The sequence below is a fragment of the Pseudorca crassidens genome, chromosome 16 (assembly GCF_039906515.1).
Source record: "Pseudorca crassidens isolate mPseCra1 chromosome 16, mPseCra1.hap1, whole genome shotgun sequence".
Lineage (NCBI taxonomy): Eukaryota > Metazoa > Chordata > Mammalia > Artiodactyla > Delphinidae > Pseudorca > Pseudorca crassidens.
In genome coordinates, this window is record NC_090311.1 from 72,081,036 (window position 1) to 72,107,666 (window position 26,631).

Below are 26,631 nucleotides of genomic sequence, written 5' to 3' on the forward strand. Positions count from 1 at the left end.
AGGAGGGGTCAGAGCGGTGTAGAAAAATGTGGGAGTTTGAATTTCAAGGCACTCTTTTGACATCTACACATCACCGTAAGATAGAGTCCATGAATATGGAAGAGAGCAAAATTAGAAATGGAGCTCTTTCCTCTCACTAAAATTAGCCTACTTGTGATAAAGGTTAATTAAGTCCTTCTCCACCAGGCAAGAGCACATCTTTAAAGGGAAATAGCATGGCAGCCCTGACTCACGCTGGGGAGTGATGAGGTCTTTGTGTCGTATCCCACTCTGAGCTCGGTAAGCTCTCCTGTTGGACTGTGTTTCCTATAGACCTAATCTGATGCTGCATCTGCTGTCTCAGGCCTAGAATTCATCCGTAGTGCTGCTTGGCTCATTTACATACTTGCACTCAGACAACGGAGACAAGCAAGACCATCAGAAAGTTTCTTTCTGCCAGCTTTCATTCATACGCAAAATCATCCACCCCAAAGAGGGCCAAAGCATATACAATGCACAGCCTCTATAGTTTTAATTCCTCTTTTGTCACCTGTTACACACCGTTGAAACCATCAGCCACAAGCTGATAGGTCTAGAGCAGAGATCAACCAACTACTGCCCACAGGCCAAATCCAGCCCACCAGCTGTTTTTGTAAATAAAGTTTTATTGGAACACAGACACTCCCGTTTCTGTGCATGTCACGTGGGGCTGCTTTATCGCTACAAAGGCAGCACTGACAAATTGCAATGAAGATGGTATGGCCTGCAAAGCCAGAAATACTTGATATCTGGCCCTTTGCAGAAAAAGTATGCCTACCACTTGGTCTAGAGCAATGATACTAGCCCTGTCCACTCCCCACCAGCATGACTAAGGCATATCTCTTTTACTCAGATCTCTTTCTCCTTCTTTGACTTAACGAACTAATTATTGTGGGACTGATTTATACTTTAGCACCTAAGAATAATGAGGTAAAGAGTTGTTCACATGGGAGAATGTATAATGACTAAAAGCATTTAACTAGAAAAGCTTATAGAAAACACAAAAGAATGTGTTAAACAGCTCTCCATGAGGATGCAACTACACAGTAAATTCCCCAGTTTAATCAATAAATATATGGGCATGGAAAAAAGAAGGTGGAATAGGGCATCTGTGGAGATTTTAAAAGAGATTTAAGGGACATTTCAACCTAATGCAAGTTGTGGATATTCTAATCTGAACCACTGTACTGAGAAAATTGGGGATAATGGGAGAATGTAAAAACACTGACAGATCTTGGCTTTTTGAAAGAATTATTTTTACTTAGATAAAATTAATGATATTGTTATTATTTGTTTACAAATATCCTTATCTGTTAGAGATAATTAAGTTGCAGTAATTGGGGGTGAAATAATATGGTGCCTAGGATTTTCCTTCTCCTCTTAAACTTCTGCAGGCAGAAAAAATAGTAGGGAGTATAGAAGAAATGATATTGGCAAGGTTTGACAATTATTGAACCAGAGTGATGAGTACGTGAAGCTCATTATGGCTTTCTCTCAAACTTTGTGTCTGTTTGAAAATTTTCATTTGAAAGCGTTTTTGTCAAAAGCATAAGTTTAAGAGTCATATTTTAATTTGAATCTTGGTTTTGCCTGCTGTTTCTAACCTGTAAGATGGTCATCGTGATTCAGATTGTACGTGACATTGTGAGGATTGTGAAAACTAAGTGAGATAGTAAAGAGTTTAAGGCAGTGCAGCGTAACTCACAGGACGTGAATCAATACGCGGTAGCTGTTATATTGTATCTGCCGTCACATGGCAAGAATGTAACCCCTCATGAGCCTCGTTCGTTTATCGTGTAATTGACTTTTGTGAACTGCAGACCTTAAACCCATGTTGTTGCTACACAAGAAGAAGGAGCCAAAATAGAGACTGTTTTCACTATGTGCACGTATTTCCTTGACAGTCTGGACATAATCACAGCACCTGTCAGATGAGTGGAGGAAAGGACTGTGGTATCCAGGGGATCTTGATTGGAATGTCAGATTGTCCTGACCATATGTCTATTCCTCAACAGTAATTTTTTTTTTTTTTTTTTTTGGTACGCGGGCCTCTCACTGTTGTGGCCTCTCCCGTTGCGGAGCACAGGCTCCGGATGCGCAGGCCCAGCGGCCATGGCTCACGGGCCCAGCCGCTCCGCGGCATGTGGGATCTTCCCGGACCGGGGCACGAACCTGTGTCCCCTGCATCGGCAGGCAGACTCTCAACCACCGCGCCACCAGGGAAGCCCTCAACAGTAGTTTAAAAAAAAAGAAAAGCAACACAGTCATTTTTCTGTGCAATTGCTAATAAATGCCTGTGAACGCTTTTTAGCCCATCGCGCATGGGAAGCCCTGTGACCGGGTAGGGCACTGACAGACTTCCCAGTTTGAGTTCCTCTTGTCTCTCCTTGACAACTTGTACTCAGATGACCCAGAGCAGGCTCTGAGTAACATGACACTCCTTTCAGTAAGTCTCAGCTGACTAATCAGCCACTGAGTCAACCATTCAGTAGCCAGTGTGCATCACACACAGTGATAGGAAAACATGTTGACTTAAATGTGCAGGACGTTAGAACAAAAACTATCACCATGTCATCCATCAATAATGTCAATCAAATGAAATAAACTTGGACCCTACGCCACAGAGTGTGTCCCTTAAAATTCATCCCTTTTTGAGGTCTCCTTCTGAGTAAAATTACCGTCAGATAGAGACGTTGGGAAGTATTCTATTCACGATGGATATTTTTTTAAAAAGGTAAGAAAAGTGTGAGGATGTGTTGGGGAAGGTTTAGGAAGCAACGTTTTGGTTAAACTCAGGTAACACTGTACTTTTTTCTCTGTTCTTCCACAGAATGACATCACTCCTTTACATGTTGCATCAAAACGAGGAAACGCCAATATGGTAAAACTATTGCTTGATCGAGGAGCTAAAATTGATGCCAAAACAAGGGTAAGAGTGCAACTTATGTGCCTGCTTACGCTTATTTTCAGGAAGCAGGAATACTTCTCCTAGTACTTTTGTTGCTAGTGCAGCCCTGGCTTAAGTCTTTATGTCCTTTGTTGTAGTCTCTTTAAAAAATGACTGCTAAGTTGATTCTTCGTACAATGGGATAATGATCCTTATTTATAAATCTTTAATACACGTTTAAATAGTACCTGGCTTTAATTATAGAAACTGAGACCTATGTCCAGAGTTTTAGTTGAGTTAAATTTTTAAGCAGTTAATCACTACTTGATATTGCAGGCAGGGCTGTTGGGCCAGTTTGATATTAAGACTGACGGTTATTCTATTTAAAAACAAATCTGTACCCCTTTGCACATTGCTGGTGGGAATGTAAAATTGTGCAGCCACTATGGAAAACAGTAAGGAGGTTCCTCAGAAAAGTAAAAATAGAGCTACTGTATGATCCAGCAATTCTACTTTGGGGTATATACCCCCAAAGAATTGAAAGCAGTATCTTGAAGCCATATTTGCACAACCAGGTTCATTGAAGCATTATTCCCAATAGCTAAGAGGTGGAAGCAACCCACCTATCCATCGACAGATAAATGGATAAAGAAAATGTGCCGTGTATGTACAGTGGAATATCATTCAGCCTTATAAGAAAATCCTGTCACATTCTGCAACATGAATGAGTCTTGAGGACATTAAGCTAAGTGACGGAAGCCAGACACGAAAGAACAAATACTGTATGATCCCACTTACAGGAGGTATCAAGAGTAGACAATCATAGAAGTAGAATAGAAGTAGAATGGTGGTTGCCTGAGGTTTGGGGGACAGGGAAATGAGGAGTTGTTGTTTAATGGGATAGAGTGTAATATTGCAAGATGAAAGTTCTAGAGATGTTACACAACAGTGTGAATACAGTTAACACCACTAAACTGTACACTTAAAAGTGGTTAAGAAAGTAAATTTTACAGTGTGTTTTTTTTACCACAATTTAAAAAAAAATTTTTTTTAAACACAGATCAGTCTAGCCTGGTGTTTGACATGTTGCTTGTTCTGTGTGATGCACTGTGTGGGGAGGGGAAAGAAGTGAAACTTAGAATCAAGTGGGAATCCCGGATGGTGAGCTTAGCTGGTTGACTTAGGTCGGCGATGTAACCTTCTGCATGTAATTTCTCTATCTGAAAATACAATCAATGGCCACCTTGAAGGGTTGTTGCAGTGATCAAGCTATTGTTTGTAAACTGTGTTGACGTAAAGTAGACCAGAAATAATCTCAGCCATTACTAGTAGAGGCACACCTCAGATATATTGCAGGTTCAGTTCTAGATCCCTGCAATAAAGCGAATATTGAAAATGTGAGTCACAGGAATTTTTTTGTTTCCCAGTATATATAAAAGTTATGTTTATACTATAGTCCATTAAGTGTGCAACAGCATTACCTCTTTTAAATGTACATACTTTAAATTTAAAAAATACTTCACTGCTTAAAAATGCTAACCATCATCTGAGCCTTTAGCAAGTCATAATCTTTTTGCAATAGTAACGTAAAAATCACTGACCAGAGATCACCATAACAAATAAAACAATAATGAAAAAGTTTGAAATGTTGCGAGAATTACCAAAATGTGACACAGAGACACAAAGTGAGCAAAGGCTGTTGGAAAAATGGTGCCAATAGTCTTGCCTGATGCAGGGTTGCCACCGGTCTTCAATTTGTAAAAAAAAAAAAAGCAATATCTGCAAAGAGCAATAAAGCGAAGAACAATAAAATGAGGTGTGCCTGTATAACTCAGAGCTCCAATTAACATTAAACTTCTAGCCAGGGATTTTCTTTTTCAGCATTTCATGTAAGAGCAAAATGTGGTCTCATAAACATCCTCCTCTCTAAGGGTTTCGAAGAGTTTTCCCTGTCCTGTAATTGTATCTCCCACAATCCTCTGGTTCCTCTTTCCAAGAATCCTGATCTCCATGTTTCTAAAACCGGCCCAGTCACCTGAACTTGATTCCCGTAGCTCCTGGATTCACTACTTTATTATCCCCTGCATGTATTCCCTCAATCAGTAAATGATTATTGAGTGCCCACTGTGGGCCAGACATAGCTGATTAACAGAGCAAGACAGCAAGACGCTTCCCCTACCCTCGTGAAGCCGATGGGTAATTTGTCTGCTGTGTGCTGTGACCCAAAGACAGCCCAGCCATGAGTATTTAGCAGGAGACCCGGACTTCTTTTTCTTGGTAACTATTAAACCTGAAAAACATGTATGTAGTGTAAAAGAAACAAGCTTCCTGGAGAGGAGGAATGAAGGAAGTTGAAGGTTGACCCCATGCAAGACTGTCTGACCGGGGAAGTAAATTGAAGAGAGGTCTCATTGCATTGTCTTGGTATTATTTGCTAAGAAACCATCGCCGGTATGCTAGAACTGTTGTTTTAAATGGCAGGGGTCTTCCACTGAGTACAGGCTGCTTAAAGTAGTTGTAACAATAAAAGTTAGAGAATCGTTGCTTATGCCACTTGGTTACCAATAGAGCTAACGGGTCACTTGTGAATAGGGAGAATTTTTGTGACGAGCAAAGAGGGGTACTCGAGCCAAGGCAAACAGAGAAGCTTGGGGGGCTGTACCTGGATATCCAGCTGGGGTTTAACTGAGTGTGTGGATTAGAAATGACCTTATTTCTCCCTCTTTTGATACAATCATCAATCACCAGCACAGCAAAATTGCCTGTCAGTCATCTTGCATCGTTTATCAAACACTTACTTGCTGTATTTGGTACAGCGGGAGGAGGACAGCATATAGGAGATTCAGGTCCCATCTTAAAGGGGCACGTGGTGTCACAGGGGCGGACCAGGGTGAAAACATACAAGCACTTCTGGGTCAAAGCATCAGACCTACGGAATACTGGACATAGGCGAATTCAGTATACACTTAGTTTCTCTGCCCTTTTTGCCTCCCTGTTCTGAAAGGCTGTCTTATGTTAAACAAGATGTAGACTTCTTTTCACCATCCATTCGGTTTCAACGTGGCGTTACTTTTCTTCTGTGTTATATGAGTGCCACGTGGATGTGAAGGAGCCTTAGAAAACCGAGAACAGAAAAGCCTGTCATTCTTCTATTGTTGTCCTGCACGGGGTGGGGGGTGTCACTCGGGCACAGACTGAATTCCTGGCAGACCCTATGGAAGAAAGCATAGTACATACCCCACATATGTCAGCTATTTTATGTTCTCCCCATCAGAGCTTCCCTGCTCTCTTGCTGAGTAGTGACTGGGTTTGTGGGTGAAAGGGAGAGAGCCATAAAGTGTCAGAAAGCCTGGGAACAAGCCTCAAAATGGAAAGCAAATTTTTTTATAAATGCAAGTTCTAATGACTCAATCCAGTAGCTCTTTAGAAAATAAATATTGTTCTCTACCCATCTACCTCCTGCCAGGTACTTCCTACTTTTGTAGCTACCTTGTTGCATCAGCCATCTGACCTGCTGCACACCGATCCCCTTGGGTTTAGGGACAGGAAAACGAATCTGGGTTTCACCTGAGGGGCCAGCACGCTCGAAGGGACCTTGTTGGCTTGCTCTGTCCCCTTGCACGCCTTACCGACCTAATAAAGGATTCAGTTTAAAAGCAGATGCTTCTTAGTGCCCTTTCAATCAGCGAAATAAATGTGAATTGTGGTCAGAGTAATTTAAGTGGGATCTGACCAGCTGGAAAAGCAGGATGAGAGTGAATTTTTTTTTTACCCTAGTGCCTGATCTCTAGTCTTAAGTGTGACTAGCAAGTGAGATCATGAACTGAGGAAAGTTGGTCCTCCTGAGTCTTAGTTTCCATCTCAGTACAGTTAGTGGGTTGTTCCCAGTGATTTCCCAAGCTCTCCCAGCTACTGGGGCACTGGATGCTGCAACTTTAAGAATAATTAGTTATAGTGAAAGTCAAGATGGTGGTGTATGTTGGGGTGATGTGACCAAGATGGCGAAGTAGGAGACCCCAGCCCCCATCACCCAGGAAGATCAACAATTAGACAGTGATCCACGATCAAAGAGAGCTCAGGAGTCCATTTAAGAAACTCCAGCAACACAGTGGAGCAAAAAACCTGAGAATACTGCACAAAAAGGGAAGGAAGAAGGGCTTCATTTTGCCTGCGTCATCCCATCCCCCAGGCCAGCACTGCTCAGGGCCAAGAGTGAGCCTCCCCAGTTAGAAGGAGTTCCCCTCACCAAGAAAGGGACAGTGGGGTGAACCGCCAGCTTCCCCAGCCTTTTGGGGCACTGAGCAAAGGACCCACCCAGAGACTGGCAAAGCTGAGATGAATAGAGATGGGGAGAAACAAGGAAAAAGAGCCAGGGCTCCCAGCGTCAGCCACGTAGCAGAAATGACTGTGGTTCCCTGTGACGTGCTCTGCAGACCCCAGCACCTTTTGCCGCCAAAGTAACTGATGGCCAGCACAGCGGCCACAGAGCCCCTGCAGATGTCACTGGTTTTTGCCCCACAGACACTCACATTCGCAGACACCAGCCACCTGGGCCCCTCCCTGTTCTTTACCTCCCACTGCCCTGCTGGGGCCCAGCATCCCCACCAGCAGCCAGCCCAGGCCTCTGCAGCCGCACAAGTACAAGACGCCAGCCTGGACCCCCGTGGGTGACCCTCACTTCTGTGCATGTGCTTGGGGCAGGCCCCTCCAGCTGTGCCCTTGCACACTGCCGGCCTGACCCTCATCACAGGCTTCTACGGCTGTGAGCACACCCGTGGCGAGACCCTGCAGCCACGGAAGGGCAGGCCAACTACCAAGGCCCTCGCAGCTGCTCGTGGACCTGAACTTGGCTCTGGCTCTGGTCACTGGCCTCCACCACTTAGCACGTGTGCAGCTAACCCCCCAGCTGTGCACCTGCATGCTCCCGACCAGACCCTCGTGCCTCCGCTGCCATGCACTCCCCTGGGGAGACCCTGAAGCCACAGGAGTGCACACCAATAGCCAGGGCCCCCATGGCTCTTCTGGGCCAGACCTGGCTCTATCTCCTGTTACTGGCCTGCACCACCAGGCTCACCTACAGTGGGCCCCTCCAGCTGTGTACCTGCATGCCTCCAGCCTGACTCCCGATACCAGCCTCCACTGCAGTGCACCCATGGTGTGATCTTGCAGCCACAGTAATGAATGCTGACAGCCAAGGGCCCCCACGGCTGCCAGTGGGCCTGCGGTTAGCCCAGACCCTCGCAGCTGGCGCTCGCCCCCGTCTCTATGTGTGTGTCTTAAACGAGCACTTGGCACTACATAGGTACCTGCAGTTGGCCCCTGCAACCGAGTCTGTACACACCACCAATTCCAGCCACCACCAGTGCCTGCCCAAATCCCAAGCCACTGGACCTGTGGTGCCACTGAGGTCTCCAACAGCCCTTGCAGTCACTGTGGTCAGTGCTGTGGACCCCAGTGGCCTGAGCGGATGAGACATCACCCCCACTGCCCAATTCTGCATTTGGCACCCCGCACCAGTAGACCCAAGGTCAGAGCATGCTCCCACCTGCAGGTGAAGGTCTTTCCATACCAAAGTCAACCCATGAAGTCTGGAAGAGGCGACTGCTTCTTTAAATGCACAGCATCTGTTCAAGGCTGCAAGGATCGTAAAGGATCAGGGGAACATGACACCGCCAAAGGAACGCAGTAAGCTCTCAGCAACCGAGAGAAATGGAGAAATGGAGATATTAGGATTGCCTAACAAAGGATTCAAAATAACTGTTCTTAAGATGCTCAGAGAGCTGCAAGAAAACACAGGTAAACAGTTCAACAAAATCGGGAAAAATACAAGAACAAAATGAGAAGTCCGATACAGAGATAGAAAACATAAAAAAACAACCAAACAGAAATTTTGGAGCTAGAGATTATAGTGACTGAAATGAAGAATCCAGTAGAGAGCTTCAACAGCAGACTGGACCAAGTAGAAGAAAGAACATCTGAACCTATCCAATCAGAAGAACCAAAGAAAAAGGAATAAAAAGGAATGAAGAAGGGACTTCCCTGGTGGGCCAGTGGGTAAGACTCCGCACTCCCAATGCAGGGGGCCTGGGTTCGAACCCTGTTTGGAGAACTAGGCCCTGCATGCCACAACTAAGAGTTTGCATGCTACAACTAAAGAGTCTGCATGCCACAACTAAAGATCCCACATGCTGCAATGAAGATCCCGCATGCCACAACTAAGACCTGACGCAGCCGAAATAAATAAATAAATATTTTTTTAAAAAAGGAATGAAGAAAACCTACAGGACTTACAGGACACTATTAAGTGAAAACAATCTACCCATCATGAGAGTCCCAGAAGAAGAGAGAGAATCACGGATGACTTAATCAGTAAATTAGATTGATGACACCACCCTCAAATCTGGGAAGTTATTGGGAGTCAGCAGGGGAGGAGACTAGACAAAGAAGGTGGTGCGCCTGAAATATAGGAATTGGAGGGGTTTTTTAAATTATTAAAACACCCACTGGTTTTATGGGGAAAAAAACCCACTAGAGCTTTATTGATTAACTGATAAAGCTTCAATATAGCATTTGCATTTCCAAAAGGTATTTTGGAACATTTCAATAAAGGTCAGCAATCCCACTTCGGGGTATATATCCAAAGGAAATGAAATCACTATCTTGAAGAGATACCTGCACTCCCATGTTCATTGCAACATTATTCACAATTGCCTAGACATGGAAACAACCTAAGTATCCATCCATGACATCAGTGGTCAATATATATGGAATGTTACTCAACCATAAAAATGAAAGGAAATCCAGCCTGCCGTTTGCAACCACATGGATGGGCCTTGAGAGCGTTATGCTGAGTGAAATAAGTCAGACAGAGAAGGACAACCACTCTGTGATATCACTTAGATGTGGAATCTGAAACCATGGAACTCATAGAACAGAGAATGGAATGGTCGCCAGGGGCTGAGAGATGGGGGAAATAGGGAAACGTTGGTCAGACCATACAGAATATCAGTTATAAGATGAATAGGTTCAAGGATCTAAGGTACATCATGGTGACTGTAGTTAACACTACTGTATTGTACCCTTAATGATACTGTATTGTACACTCGAACGTTGCTGTGAGAGCAGAGCTTTCATATTTTCACCATAACAACATAATTTATGAGGCAATAGTGGTGGCAAATGTGCCAAGATATATACACACGTCAAGGCAAATGCTTCAATCTGGTCTATATGCAGCATCCTAGTTTGTTTCTTTATAGAAATGCTTTGATAAGAATGACTACTTACGGTAGCCGCTATTTCTTCCAATTTAACTCTCTCTCTGCAAAGCTAGCATGTGTATTTGTATCCTTTTTGAAGGAAGATACTTTGCAATGAGTGGTCTCTTGTCGTTTTTATTCTCCTTTATTGATTATTTGCATCAATTCACAGCCAAATCAGAGGCTCAGTATGGACCCTAAATTAGAACCAGGTTAAGACTTTGTGACAACTTCTGAGTTCTCCATCTCCTTTCACTGACTCTTCTCCATCCAATAATAAAGGCAGCTGTGCTTTTATTTAGTGCTTCAGAGAACATTCAGGAGTTCCAGGTAGAGTTCCTAATAATACTACTCTGATTCCCAGAACGCTGCTCTAACCATTCCTCTTCCAACTTCCAGCCTTTCTAGCAAGGTGCCGCTGCCCACATCCCCATAGAATCCCATTACTACAATATTACATCCAAAGCTACACCCTAACACCCAGCAGCACACATCCATCTTAATATCTCTAGCACTTAGCACACCTCCTGGCACATACTAGATGTTTAATACATATTTGCTGAGTATATAAATAAGACACACTTCTTAATGTTACATTTGCCAAAAGGTCTTACTTTATTTGACTTTATATTGGTCCTGCGATAATGTAATTTTGCTCCCTGAAGTTAATGGCATCCAGTGGTTTTATAAGAATAAAGGTATGTGTGCAAAGGTAGATAAAGTGTTTTCAGAGTATCCCAAATCTGTCAGTTGTTAAATTTTTACTGTTCTGGGAAGGTGTCAGGAGTCACTTAGATGTCCTGTAGTTTTAGCTTATCTTTTCCCAGAAGTGCAACTGGTTATATTTCTCAGGTTAAATATGAAGGAAAAATAAATATTGGTATTGAGTTTTGCTTTTATTGTATTTGCAGAGTGTGATTGCCTTGGTTAAAAATAAATCCTTAAAGAAAATATTAAATATTTCATAGTCATAAAATAATCTCTGTCAAAGAGAAAATTCTACTACAATACTTGCTCCTTGAGTTCTAACATAGACATGTTGACAAGAACATTTGAAATAATGCAGAAGACTCTGGGTTTCTACATTAGTCAAGACTAATTTGAAAATATTTCTTTATGTCATTCAAAACTACATTCATTTTTAATTTTTATATCATAAATATTAAAAGTTAATTGAAAGTATTTATTTGGATTCACAGAAAGACAAGGGCACCCTCCTCAAATTGTGCTATAAAACTTAAATTGCTCTAAGAAAAATAAAGTCTTAATAAAAAAATAAAGAACGAACAAGTAATCATGAAATTCTCTTAGCTTCCAAACATGAAAATCTCTTTGAAGGAAAGAATGTTTTTGAGAGTTGCAAAGAGTTCTGAGAACATGACAGAGGCATCTTTTTTCTTCCCTTTCTCTCTTTCCTAATGATTTTACACCATGTTGGAACCCTCATTTGCCTTACCAAATTAGAGACCTGAAAGAATTGGATAACTTCCGTGTGCCACTGAAGCCTGGCTCTCTTGAAGAATCTACAAAGCAGCCTCAGGACAGTTATTATTTTATTTTATATTTTTTTATAAATTTATTTAATTAATTTATTTATTTATTTTTGGCTGCGTTGGGTCTTCATTGCTGCGCGCGGGCTTTCTCTAGTTGCGGCGAGCGGGAGCCACTCTTCGTTGTGGTGCGAGGGCTTCTCATTGCGGTGGCTTCCCCTGTTGCGGAGCACGGGCTCAGTAGTTGTGGCTCACAGGCTCTAGAGCACAGGCTCAGCAGTTGTGGCACACGGGCTTAGTTGCTCTGCAGCATGTGGGATCTTCTCGGGCCAGGGCTCCAACCCATGTCCTCTGCATTGGCAGGCGGATTCTTAACCACTGCGCCACCAGGGAAGCCCAGGACAGTTATTATTTTAGTTAACTGCTATATGGTTCCGAGTGCTGGTGCTCAGAAAGTAATCTACTATTTCTCCTGTTTTCCCTGGATGTATGTTGGTAATGTTCACATCCTATTTCTTTTAAATAACTCTATATCTATTAGGCACACAAGCACTCTACAGTTATCCACTATAAACGTCTTCCAGTTACCTTCCTTCCTTAATGGAGAGATACAATAAATGTCATGATTGGGGTTTTTTAAAATTGGGAATCTTAATTTGAATTGTTTTTTTCCCCATGTAACATCTTCTAAGAACTTTATAAAAAGCAACTTTACATATTTAAAATTATATTTTATAATCAGTTATTCAGTTTCTGTTTACTGAAAATTCAAGAATTCTCTCATCTATATAGAAGGAATATTCCTGAAGTAGTGTATGATCAAAACAAAAACAAACTCTGATAGTATAGTGTGTAGAAGCCACATATTCATGTTTTTTCTCAAATGCAAAGTTCTGACTTTAAATAATGATAGAGTAGTTTGTATTCAACTGAGCCTCATGCTGATAAAAATCATAAACTCTGGAAAAATATTTATTGATTTATTTATTTTTTTTAATTTTTGTCTGCATTGGGCCTTTGTTGCTGTGCATGGACTTTCCAGTTGTGGCGAGCAGGGGCTACTCTTCATTGCGGTGCACGGGCTTCTCACTGCAGTGGCTTCTCTTGTTGCAGAGCATGGGCTCTAGGTGTGTGGGCTTCAGTAGTTGCGGCGTGTGGGCTCAGTAGTTGTGGCTCATGGGCTCTAGAGCAAGGCTCAGTAGTTGTAGCACATGGGCTTAGTTGCTCCGAGGCATGTGGGATCTTCCTGGACCAGGGATCGAACCCGCATCCCCTGCATTGGCAGGCAGGTTCGTTTTTTTTTTTAATAACATCTTTATTGAAGTATAATTGCTTTACAATGATGTGTTAGTTTCTGCTTTATAACAAAGTGAATCAGCTATACATATACATATACCCCCATATGTCCTCCCTCTTGCGTCTCCCTTCCATCCTCCGTATCCCACCCCTCTAGGTGGTCACAAAGCACCGAGCTGGTCTCCCTGTGTTATGCAGATGATTCCCACTGGCTATCTATTTTACACTTGGTATTGTATGTATGTCCATGCCACTCTCTCACTTTGTCCCAGCTTACACTTCCCCCTCCCTGTGTCCTCAAGTCCATTCTCTACATCTGCGTCTTTATTCCTGTCCTGCCCCTAGGTTCTTCTTAACCTTTTTTTTTTTTTTTTTTTTTTTTTAGATTCCATATATATGTGTTAGCATACGGTATTTGTTTTTCTCTTTGTGACTTACTTCACTCTGTGTGACAGACTCTATATCCATCCACCTCACTACAAATAACTCTATTTCATTTCTTTTCATGGCTGAGTAATATTCCACTGTATATATGTGCCACATCTTCTTTATCCATTCATCTGTCGATGGACACTTAGGTTGCTTCTATGTCCTGGCTATTGTAAATAGAGCTGCAGTGAACATTGTGGTACGTGACTCTTTTTGAATTATGGTTTTCTCAGGGTATAGGCCCAGTAGTGGGATTGCTAGGTCATGTGGTAGTTCTATTTTTAGTTTTTTAAGGAACCTCCATCCTGTTCTCCATAGTGGCTGTATCAATTTACATTCCCACCAACAGTGAAGAGGGTTTCCTTTTCTCCACACCCTCTCCAGCATTTATTGTTTCTAGATTTTTTGATGATGGCCATTCTGACTGGTGTAAGGTGATACCTCATTGTAGTTTTGATTTGCATTTCTCTGATGATTAGTGATGTTGAGCATCCTTTCATGTGCTTCCTGGCCTACTGTATGTCTTCTTTGCAGAAATGTCTATTTAGGTCTTCTGCCCATTTTTGAATTGGGTTATTTGTTTTTTTTGATATTGAGCTGCATGAGCTGCTTATAAACTTTGGAGATTAATCCTTTGTCAGTTGCTTCATTTGCAAATATTTTCTCCCATTCTGAGGGTTGTGTTTTTGTCTTGTCTATGGTTTCCTTTGCTGTGCAAAATCTTTGAAGTTTCATTAGGTCCCATTTGTTTATTTTTGTTTCTATTTCCATTTCTCTAGGAGGTGGGTCTAAAAGGATCTTGCTGTGATTTATGTCATAGAGTGTTCTGCCTATGTATTCCTCTAAGAGTTTTATAGTGTCTGGCCTTACATTTAGGTCTTTAATCCATTTTGAGTTTATTTTTGTGTCTGGTGTTAGGGAGTGTTCTAATTTCATTCTTTTACATGTAGCTGTCCAGTTTTCCCAGCACCACTTATGGAAGAGGCTGTCTTTTCTCCATTGTATATGCTTGCCTCCGTTATCAAAAATAAGGTGACCATATGTGTGTGGGTTTATCTGTGGGCTTTCTATCCTGTTGCATTGATCTATATTTCTGTTTTTGTGCCAGTACCATACTATCTTGATTACTGTAGCTTTGTAGTATTGTCTGAAGTCCGGGAGCCTGATTCCTCCAGCTCTGTTTTTGTTTCTCAAGATTGCTTTGGCTACTCGGGGTCTTTTGTGTTTCCATACAAATTGTGAAATTTTTTGTTCTAGTTCTGTGAAAAACGCCATTGGTAGTTTGACAGGTATTGTATTGAATCTGTAGATTCACAGGCAGATTCTTAACCACTGCGCCACCAGGGAAGTCCCTGGAAAAATATTTTTAAGAAACATGTTTGGAGGGCTTCCCTGGTGGCACAGTGGTTAAGAATCCACCTGCCAATGCAGGGGACACAGGTTTGAGCCCTGGTCCGGGAAGATCCCACATGCTGCAGAGCAGCTAAGCCTGTGCGCCACAACTACTGAAGCCCGCGCATCTAGAGCCTGTGCTCTGCAACAAGAGAAGCCACCGCAATGAGAAGCCCACGCATCAGAACAAAGAGTAGCCCCCGCTCGCCACAACTAGAGAAAGCCCGCACTCAGCAACGAAGACCCAACGCAGACAAAAACAAATAAATAAATAAATTTATAAAAAAATAATAAAAATAAAAGAAACATGTTTGGAGACATTGAAAAGCATCGACAGCAGGAATAAATTGGAGTGAATTCAACTTTTGAAAGAACTAAATAACACAGGAGGAGATCTGTATTTACATGGCAGCCCTCACTATTCAGTACAGCGTACTATGACAGTTCATGGAGAAAGTCAGTTTTATTGTCTTGAGGACAGAGGGTCAAGTTTGGGGCTATAAGAGTGGCTGGACATTTAGTGGGGAAATCCCTGAAAGAAGGAAACCACAAAGGAGGGGAAATCAACATGTAACTCTCCACAATCCTTGGTTGACCCCTGAACTATGCATGTGCAGGGTAAAACTCCAAGGTGGTCAGAGGAAAATAACAGCTAAAAGATTGAAACCTTCAAAGAAACTTCAGCAGCTACCTGCTACACAGGAGACAGAATTACCACATCAGAGAGGCTTGCTAAACATCTTTGGCCCAGGACTAAAGGAATCACTCTGGGAATAAGGACAAAACTGAAATAGACCTATTGTTGAAAGCCAAAATGCAAGTCACCACAAGTTCCAGAGTTGCTATAACATACAATTCACAATACCCAGTATATAATTTTAAAATTATTATAGGGCTTCCCTGGTGGCGCAGTGGTTGAGAGTCCGCCTGCCGCTGCAGGGGACATGGGTTCGTGCTCCAGTCCGGGAAGATCCCACATGCCACAGAGCGGCTGGGCCTGTGAGCCATGGCCGCTGAGCCTGCGCGTCCGGAGCCTGTGCTCTGCAATGGGAGAGGCCCGCGTACCGCAAAAAAAAAAAAAAAAAAAATTATTATACATTAAACATGTTAAATAATCTGAAGGAAAAAGATATAATGGGTGAAGAAAAGAAGAATTTCAGGAGAAATAAGGAAACCTTTAAGAAAATTTAAGAAGAATCAGATAGAAATCCTACAATAGAAAAACACAATATCTGAATTTTTTTAAGTCATCGGATGAGATAAACAGCTGATTGAGTATAAAGAAAGAAAGCGTCGGTGAATATGAAGACAAGCCATAAAAATCATCCAAACTGAAGAAGAGAAAGCAAAAAGATTAAACATCAAATTAACACCATATCAACAATCTGTGGAATAATAGCAAGCCAACTAAATACATACAATAGAGTCTAAGAGGTAGAGGAGAAAGAGAATGGGGTAGGAAAGAAAAAAATATATATATATATATATATCTCCAAATTAAATCATAAACTGCAAACCCAGGAAACTTAGCAAACCAAGGAGGATAAATCCAAAGAAAACCACACAAGAGGTACATCATACTGAAACTGCTGGATGTCAAAAATAGGAAATTTTTTAAGCAGCCAGAGGAAAAGATGCTTTATAAATGGCAAAACAATGATGAGGATGTTATCTGACTCCTTATCAGAAACACTGGGGGTCAGAAGACAGTGAAATATCTTTAAGGTGCTGAATAAAAAATATCTGTTAACCTAGAATTTATATCCAGTACAAGTATATTTCCATAATAAAAATAAAATAAAGACAGTTTCAGGTAAACAAAAGCTGAGATAACTTGTTACCATCAAACCCATACTAAAAGAAATACTAAAGGAAGTTCTTCATTCTGAAGGGAAATGATACTAGGTGGAAATGTGGATCTAAATAAAGTAGAGATGAGTTAGAAGTCATAAACAGATTAAGAATTCTTTTCTTAAATTTTTAAAAAGTTGATTGTTTAAGTAATAGCTGTTATGAGGTTTATAATCCATGTAAAAGTTAAATATATCTTTATAGCACAAAAGATGAAACTACTAATGTAAATGGAATTATTGCAGAATTCTCATGCATGAGAATAGTATCGGTTCAATACATAATATATAAATACTGTAACTATATAATTAATAATATTATTTAGACTGTGATAAGGATACATTTTTTTTAATATAAATTTATTTATTTATTTATTTTTGGCTGCGTTGGGTCTTCTTTGCTGCTCGTGGGCTTTCTCTAGTTGTGGCGAGCGGGGGCTACTCTTTGCCGCAGTGTGTGGGCTTCTCATGGTGGTAGCTTCTCTTGTTGGGGTGCACGGGCTGTAGGTGCACGGGCTTCAGTAGTTGTGGCACGCGGGCTCAGTAGTTGTGGCGTGCAGGCTCAGTAGTTGTGGCACACGGGCTTAGTTGCTCTGCAGCATGTGGGATCTTCCCAGACCAGGGCTCGAACCCGGGTCCCCTGTATTGGCAGGCAGATTCTTAACTACTGTGCCACCAGGGAAGTCCAAGGATACATATTTTAATCTCTAGAACCACCACTAGAGAAAAAAAGGAAAGAAAAGAAAAAAGAGTTTAGTTAAAAAGCCAAAGGAAGAGATAGTCAATGATATATATGATGAATCAATCACTAGAATACTAAATAATACTCAGTTAACCCAAAAGAAGATAAGAAAGAAGGATCAAAAAACACAAAGAGGGGTCTTCCCTGGTGGCGCAGTGGTTGAGAGTCTACCTGCCGATGCAGGGGACATGGGTTCGTGCCCCGGTCCGGGAGGATCCCACGTGCTGCGGAGCGGCTGTGCCCGTGAGCCATGGCCGCTGAGCCTGCGTGTCCGGAGCCTGTGCTCCGCAACGGGAGAGGCCACAACAATGAGAGGCCCGCATACAGCAAAAACAAAACAAAACAAAAAAAAAAACACAAAGAGCAGACTGGAGAAATACACAACAAATAGTATACAGGTGTGTTCTAGGCTCAGAGAGAAAGCTCTAGTTTTCCAAGGAGAAAGAACAACAGAAGGATTTTACCTTATTTTAGTTTAACTCAAAACATGTAGAATGTATGGCATGACAGCAAGGAAGAGCATTAGAAAGAGATTTTTTTCTCTCCTATGTATAAATGGCAGAAATGAATTCTTGATCTTAAAAGGAGATTGCTTGGTAGAGTAGAAGAAATCCAGTCCCTCTGACAGAGGCAACCCTGAGTGTCAGTTCTAATGCGAACCATTAACTTGCCTGTGACCTTGGGTAGTTACGTTAATCCTGTGGAGCAGCAGTCTCATCTATAAATGGAACTTCTGATGCCTTTCTCATGAGTTGTTATAAAAATTCACTAAGATCACAAATACAAAGTGCCTGTGACAGCAGAGGGGTTTCAAAATGTTATTTCACTTTCTCTCAGGCCAAATCTACAATTACCGAACATGCACAAAATGGGGACACAGAATTTTTAGAGAAAAATGCAGACATGAGAATAGCTTTGCTATTGAACGTAATTGGTGCCTTTTAATTGATCTCTGGCTATCATTATAACTGTCGTCTTGTGAGCACTACCTGCCTTCTCTTTCATTGTTTTCAATCTTCAGTTAAATATCACATCCTGTTTTGTATCCATGACATAGAAAAAAGTATATATCCACAGAGTTCTCTCTGCTTGATTTCCTTTTCCTTCTATTGAGTATGTTTTTTGCTTAAAAGGAAGAATAGAAAGAAATCTAGAGGATAGTAATCAAAATAAACTATGTTTCTTTCTGAAAGTATTTCCCAAGTCATGAATTTGTGTCATTTCAGTATTGGCTTCGGGCAAATTCAACCTGTTAAGGACGTATTCTGGGTTCATTATTCCTAAGTATGATGGTTTAATGTCCCGCTCCATGCTTTTCAGAAAAACCAGGCTCGAAAGAAAATCTTTTTGACCTTCGAGTGTGCAGGATTTTGCTCTTTGTGCAAAAGAGCCTTTTTTCCAGCCAATAAAGTGCAGTTCCCCACCTCACTAATAAGATTACTGTCACTGAAATGAAATATGAGATCTAGACTCACCAGTTTGTGTTGCTTCAGAATTCTGCCCAAGGGAATACTTGTTCATTATGTTAGCGCTTTAGAAATCAGGGGAATTGGAAAAAAAAAAAAAAATCACTAACCCCATGCAGTTTCATTTCCTTCCCATAATGTTACTATGGCAACTCCACATCCTCTCTCCTTCTCTCCTGTCCAACTGCATATGCTGCCTTTCTTGAGGCAGCCTCCCTAGAGCCTCAAGAATTGCCTTTGTCAAGCATTTTTCAACTGGAGGTCAAAGCTATATACTGTCCTATATGGTTGAAGAACTGCTTTTTAGCCTAGGACCCATTCAAAGTGACACTGTACATTAATTGTAAATTTCCAGGAATTGGGAGCAGGTAAGAATCCTTATTTTGTATTGGAAAAAGCATTCCTCTAATTTTAAGGAAAGGAGTTCTCTGCTATGTAAACCAGTTCACTACTGTTGCAAAACACAATATCCACAATAGCTTTTTTAAGCTTACAATGTTCTGAATTACAAAGAGGAAAAAATCTTAGAGCAAGTATTCTCATATTTCTCTTACTTTCGTATTCTTTTTTTATTGAAGTATAGTTGATTTCAGTGTTGTGTTAATTTCTGCTCTACAGCCAAGTGATTCAGTTTATATATAATATATATATTCTATATATATATTCTTTTTCACATTCTTCTCCATTATGGTTTATCACAGGATATTGAATATTGTTCCCTGTGCTATACAGTAGGGCTTTGTTGTTTATTCATTCTATATATGATAGTTTGCAGCTGCTAATCTCAAACCCCCACTCCATCCCTCCCCCACCCCTCCTCGCCCTTGGCAACCACAAGTCTGTTCTCTATGTCTGTGAGTCTCTTTCTATCTCGTAGATGAGTTCCTTTGTATTGTATTTTAGATTCCACGTATAAGTGATATCATAAGGTATTTGTCTTTCTCTTTCTGACTTACTTCACTTAGAATGATAGTCTCGAGTTCCATGCATGTTGCTGCAAATGGCATTATGTCGTTCTTTTTTTATTGTCTTACTTTCTTATTCTTAGTGCTAAGAAGACTGAGGCATATTCTTCAGTGTAATTCCAATTTATAAGTCACTTATCTATTGAACATTTTATTTTTTCTGGGACAATAAGGTATTATAATAGCACTTCTGACACACAAAATCAGTCTAGTCTTAAACATAAAGGATAAGAAGGAAAGGAATTATTAAGCAACTAACTAGAAAACGTTTTTAGAAGACTAGCCCCAAAACCCATTCATTCGCCCACTCATTCATTCATTCACTCAGTCATTTTTAGTAAGCAACTTTCACCAACATGATACTGAGTTACTGTATCTGTGAGATTCAAGTACCCCTTTTAAGCTAGTCACTTTGTCGTCAGAAACAGACTCATTGGAATGATAATTCAAGCTCACAAAGACTAAAATACCAAGTAAAAAGTCTTAGGTTCCCCCAAAGAGGTTCAGATAAAATATGAGGGGAATCCTGATGGTAGAATGGGTATGTCTAGCTTTGGGAAAGTCTTCAACGAAAAACTGTACTTTAAACGATAAGGATTTGGATCTTGGCAAAAGTAGAAAGGGAACTTCAAGGTACATGAAGTAGTGTGTGCAAAGCAGAGAAAGTAGAATATGAGAGGCTTTCTCCAAGAACTGCGAAGAGTTTAACTGAGGTAGAAGAGAAGGGAATTAGGGGAGAGTCAAGTGTAGCAGCGACTGACTGGAAGGCTTTGAATGCTAACCTGAGGAATTCAGACTTGACTGAGGAATGATGACAGTTATGAAAGATCTTGTTGAACACAGGGGTATCATGATCAGAACAGTCCATCAGGAACATGAATGGTAAGCCACACCTATTTCAAAGCCAAAGAAATTAGTTCGAAATTTAAATGTTTACTTCCCCCCCACCCACAAAATTGGTATTAAGTAATGTCAGTGCCTGCTTTTTTTTTTTTTAACTGAACTGTGAATGGCAGATCCTTTTCCAGCTCCCTGTGGTTTAGCTGGTTGTGTTGGTCTTCGTGACTGTAGAAACTGTGGTGCTAATTAAAGATCTTACATTAACTCTAGGCACTAGTTTTCCACTGACCTGTGACTGTCCCAGCAGCCAGGCTGGCACTGTCTGTGCAACCAGATAGTCGTGACATCTCGTAGAGCTTCCTGCTGGAAGGGCTCTCTCCTGCCAGGCTTCTGGCTATTTGAAGAGCCACGCACCTTTGAAAAGTTTCAAAGCAAATTTGCAGAAGATCTGAAGGAGTCAGCCATTTGCAATCAGTGTTTAAAACACTGCAAGTAAAACTCCAATGGAAAGAGCTATGCTTCAGGGAGTTCTTTGCAGTTGAGCAAGGATGATGAGGCCTTTCTTGGGGAACTCGCGGACTGTATCATTGAAATGAGGTGATGAAAGGAGGAGTGGCTAGAATGGAAAGCCCTTCCCAGCTCTGACACTGCAGGAAAAAGTCACCTTTCCTGGCTGAGTCTCCAGATTCTATAAGTTTTTAATAAATAAACACCAGAGATCAGAGGTAGCAGCTGCAGAATGTAGGGAGAAGAAGGCGCTGAGTGGCTAAAAGTTTGAGCAGAGGGGCTTTGTCTTAATAACTCCTCCCAAGATATGCCTTATTTGCCCTGCAGTCAGCAGTGGCCTCATTCTGAGTTCAGCCCGTGGAACCCTGGATGAGTCATTTAACCTCTCTGAGCCTCAGAGTCTTCATTTACAAAAAGAAGATTGTACCTTCCGTATAAAGGTAGTTGTGAGAATACAGTGATCGAATATTGTGGATTTGCCTCAAAACAATATAAGAAAGGAGAAGAGGTCAGGATATAGATGAATCAAGGTGGATCCTAAGGTGACATGTATCGATGCTGTCCACCAGGTACCTAGACGTTCATTACACTGTACAGTCTACTTTAGTCTGAAATATGTTTGAAGTTTTTCATAATCAAAACTTTTTTAAAAAGATGAAGTCAGCAAAAATATATGTCTGTAAGGAACAGTGTACTTCAAAGGATTAAGGAGTTGAGATAGATTTTACTCTTAGATAGCCAAGCACTTTGTTATTCAGTATGTAGGATTTTGCTTGGGGGAAGATCATTTTCAAAGATGAATGAGTTTTCAAAGATAAATAATTTTATGTCTGTGACCATAGTTTGAAAATGCCTATACATATTGTCACCCCTTATATCGTAGAGTCTACTTATGCGAAAATGAGAGAATTAAAGTTGACCTTTTAGTTCATAAAAGGCAATCACATTCGGAGAATGTGACATTTTTTGTGTGTTGCAAGGTAGATGCGATGATTGTATTATTTCTCCTTCAGATATTTTCAGGTTTTACATTACTGGGAAGACATTTGGCCTTCAGGGTATACTTTTCATTTATTCTCAGATTTTATTTTATTCTATTTTATTAAGAAAATGCTGTTTCCACTTGAAAGACAGTTATATTGCTTAACCTTGCTTTAGAAGAGCAAATGTTTTAAATCAACATAAAAGGTAGAATATTTAAACACGCTCAAAATATACAAACCAGCTCATGTCATATTTGCAATTCATATCTCATTTTTCAAGGAATTTTAATTCTACTGAGATTTAGCTAGTAGTTTAGAAATGAGATTGGACCTTATTGATTATATATTAGGATAATTAGGCTTACTTTCAAGATCTGCTCACACAATCTAGAAAGTGATTTGAATACATTAAATCAACTTTTGATGTATTGTAAAATGTGACCATCCTTAGGGTAGGTATTAAGTGTCAACGGCAGGAATCTTCAAGTCGGGGAACACATAAGCCAGGGTGTGTGAACACTTCTCCATACGATTTGGAGCCACTTAGATAGTTTTAAGTGAATAAATTTCCACTTCTTCATCTCCCTGTTAATTCTGCTATCCCACCTATGTTGTAATACAATAGCCCTTCTCGCTAGTTCGCTATTCCGAAGGAAAGGCCTGAGTCTAACTCTGAGCGACAAGGCCCCAGGGAGCAAAACCTCTGAGGGGAAGGGGAGATGGAGAGGGGGAAAAGGGAAGAGTTGAAAATCCTGGTGTCCTATTAAGAACTCATGAGTCTGGTGATTAGATAAGCAATCCTCTGCATATCAAATGCTTAGAAGTCCTATTGCTCCCAACAACAAGGAAGGACCTAATGGTCCTTATGTCTTATGATGGATCATGGGAAGACATCTTTGATGAAAGTTTATTAAGTGACTTTTGGCATGTCATTCAGGCGTTTAGAGAATTAGCGGCACTGCCCAAACAAAAGTCCAGCTACTTATTTATGCAGGCAAGATGTCTTAGCGCTAGCATTTATAAAAACAAAAATGAGGGAAGTATTGATGCTGAACCCTGTCTCATCCTAGCAATAAATAATACTCATTAGCAGATCCATGAACTAGTTGTGAAAAAAATACATCTCATGCAGAGAGGAATTTTTAATAAATTGTTACTCTTGCTTAATAATCATAAAATGTGTAATATATTTTTGCTGTTTTGATCCATTGTGTTTGAATAATTATAATGCCAATCAGGAGATTTATTTTTGATCCTTAAATAAAGGCTTATGTTCTCAGGAAATCGTTAAACCTTTTTAAAAAGTAAATGTATGTATTTTTGCAGCAGGGAAATATGATACCATAATCAATAAAAAACACTCAAGCATAAAATTATATTACATGAAGATAAAATTATATGGGGGAAGTGGAATGGAAATAGACACGCAGGAGCAAAAAGGACCAATGTAAAATTTCTGTTACAAATTCCTATTTTAAAGACTTGTGTATTTTTTTAAGTGGTGGATATCAAATTACTTATAGTGTTTAGATTCCATTGAATAGTCGAAAGGGTAGTGGGACAGTTATATTTTTAAATGTCAGTTTTGTGTGGAATCACACACTTGGCAACTACTTAAACTTATGAAAAATTCTGTCCTCTAGTTGAAAATATAAAATTGTTTTATGAGATACATGTGTAAACGTTTGAAGCTCGCTGGCCCACAGCACATTGGATGCCGCGCCGACTCTTGACCAAATGCACTCATTTATAGAATTTCCCATCAACTGTGACTGAAGATGTTGCCTTGTTTGATAGGATGGGCTGACGCCACTGCACTGTGGAGCGAGGAGTGGCCATGAGCAGGTGGTGGAGATGCTGCTTGATCGAGCTGCCCCCATTCTCTCAAAAACCAAGGTAATTTCTCCCCAGGTGTTTGGTCATCACACTGTATTGAGCTTTGAATCCCTTGACTGGTTATTTCACCCAGCCTTTCAATCACATAGAAAATGCCATAGTTTGAATTTAGCAATTAGCGTGGCTCTGTGCACCCAATCTTTGGTGACCCTCAAGATTCAGTTTGGGTTTATGAGGCCTTCAGATGCATGCCCTCTATCACCAAGTCATTTGCGCGTGTGTTGCTTTTGTTTTTATTTTGTTTTGTTTCAGGAACACTTACTGCTTGATTTTATTGTATGAAACTTTCATAGCTCAGAAATGATTGCTTGTTGGGGAAAGAAAGACTGAAAGATCTACAGTCTAAAGTCTGGGTGCTGGTGCACTTTCTCCAGCCCTTCAGTTTATTTTTTGAGAGTTCACAGACTATTAAAAGGGCCAAGATATCATTTAACTGAAAAAGACTGGAAACTTTGGAAAGACTATACCTTGCTTGGGCCTTTGGAAAAGTTGACATATGTGAAGGGAATACATGATGATGGCCTGAAAAAAAATAATGTTTTACTAAGTGTCTTCTGGATTTTTAAATGATAAAACCATTTGACAGTATTTGAAAAAGAGAATATTTGTGAATAAATTTGGGGACATATAAAAACTACCTCAGAGTCATTACTGTTTTTTTTTAAATCAAACCAGTGATTTTTTGAAGCTATGTTAAGCTTTATCAGGAGCCCTAATTTCTAAATATTAACCAAAAAAACCCCCAAAAGCACGTAGTACTCCTGTTTGTACTCTGATCGGTGTTTACTCAACAGCTCTAGTGAAGATGGACAGGGTCAAGGTGGTCTGAACAATTCCATCACTCATTTGAAACGCAGGTTTAGATCGGTGAGCTGGTGGAGATGTTATCCAACAGAATTAAGCAGCCACCATTTTTCATTGCACATGATGACATCTTGGACTTTTGAATGCTTCTCATCTAAACCATTCTATTTGTTATTCTTCCTTTCACATAGTCCATATCTATCTTCTCTCCATCCCCCTGCTATCTTTGAGCTACATCATCTTCCTGAACCATCATAATCACTTCCTTACTGGTCCCCCACTTCCTCACCTGCTCCTTTCCAATCCAGTTCCCATTTTGCAGTCAGAGTGGCCATATAAACTGTCAACCACATCATGTCAACCTCTTGCCTAAAAAGCCTCCAAGTAATTCCCGTCGTTCTCTTTAAAATTAATTTTTATTTTATCAAAGCAGTATAAGCACAATTAAAAGCAAATCATTGTCTCGTCATTCTTCTCCTAGTGTTCATCTCAGTATCTATTTGGCTTTTTTTCCTGAGAAATCTCCTTGACTTTTTTCTTTGATGCTTTTAATATGCAAGAACATTTTCTTGTCCTCTGAGAGCTTCTTTTCTCAAAGCATCCAGTTCTTGTTTTATGGATGCTATACATCCTGTTGCCTTTTGGAGAACATTCAAGGTGACATTTCTTTAAAATTCTTTCTGCCCCTCATCTGTCCCTAACTCCTCAGATTTCCTTTTTTTCTCTTTGTTGGCTTTGGCTCTCTTTCTCATGATGGGGGTTGCCCACGAATGTCTGTACCTGACCGTGTCAAGCACTCACCTTTGAGTGGAAGCTCCGTGAGAGTGTGGGCAGGGCTTCTCTCAGGTGTATCAGGTGGTGGTGGGTTGGAGGCGTCCCTAACGTCAGGATAAATTGCCCTTTTCTCTGGAAGGTTCGGTTTTTTTTGAGGGATGAGTCCTCTCACCTTTTGCCGTGTACATCCAGATGAATACATTGAGTAGGGAAAAGGAAAAGGAGCTGTCATTCTCCTGGTCCTCTGTGCATACCTTAATCATAACAATGATAACAACATTTACATAGTGTTTACTACATACCAGGCTCTAAGCACTTCACATATATTAACCCAGTTACTCCCCACAACAACTCGATGAGGTACTGATTTTACTATTATGCCCTTTTTATAGATGAGGAAACTGAGATCCGAAGAGAGAAAGTAACTTTCTCGAGATGTCTCAGCTAGTGGCAGACCAAGGATTTGAACCCAGGCAGTCTTAGTCTAGAGATCCTACTCTTAACACCTATGCTGTCCTTCCTTCTTCTGTGAACACCTGTTCTCAGTCCAGAGCCTAACCACTGCCCTCCGCTCTGCCCCAGCCTCCACATCCAGAATCTCCAGAAATTAAATTCCTGGTTTCCTGCAAGTTATGAGGGGGCAGTCATCTGGCTTTGCCGGGTTGGAAGGGCTTGGAGACCTGACCACTCCATAGGCAGCTAAACCAATCCTGCTTTTGGCCCCAAGCTTCATCTTTATCCTCCAAGGTACTATGTTTCCATATTGTCTGCCTTTGGGGCATCTGAGAGGTAAATCCGTTTTCTGTATTATACCCCGTGATATACTGGAGCCTGTTGTGTACATCTCTTTCCAGTTCCATATTCAGTAACATCATGTTGATAGCTTGAAATCGGTCATAGCATAGAGGTCTTTACACCTTGGAAATTGGCAAGTGCCATATCTCAGGGCTGTTCTTTAAAGAGCTATTGTGAAACATTTACCAGCACACCACGGATTATACCCCCCAACAGGCACTTAGGTGTCAGCCTTTTC

The 26,631-nt window shown here is 40.9% G+C and overlaps 1 protein-coding gene across 14 annotated transcripts in view; it reads left to right on the forward strand.

Annotated features, from left to right (window-relative positions):
• Window positions 1-26,631, forward strand: part of ANK3 (ankyrin 3) — a 332,431-nt gene that overhangs the window by 143,927 nt on the left and 161,873 nt on the right. For all 14 annotated transcript variants that reach the window (XM_067710883.1, XM_067710881.1, XM_067710879.1 and 11 more), the window contains 2 exons: window positions 2,849-2,947; window positions 23,922-24,020. In XM_067710883.1, the coding sequence (XP_067566984.1) occupies window positions 2,849-2,947; window positions 23,922-24,020 (198 nt within the window). The remainder of the gene's footprint in view (window positions 1-2,848; window positions 2,948-23,921; window positions 24,021-26,631) is intronic.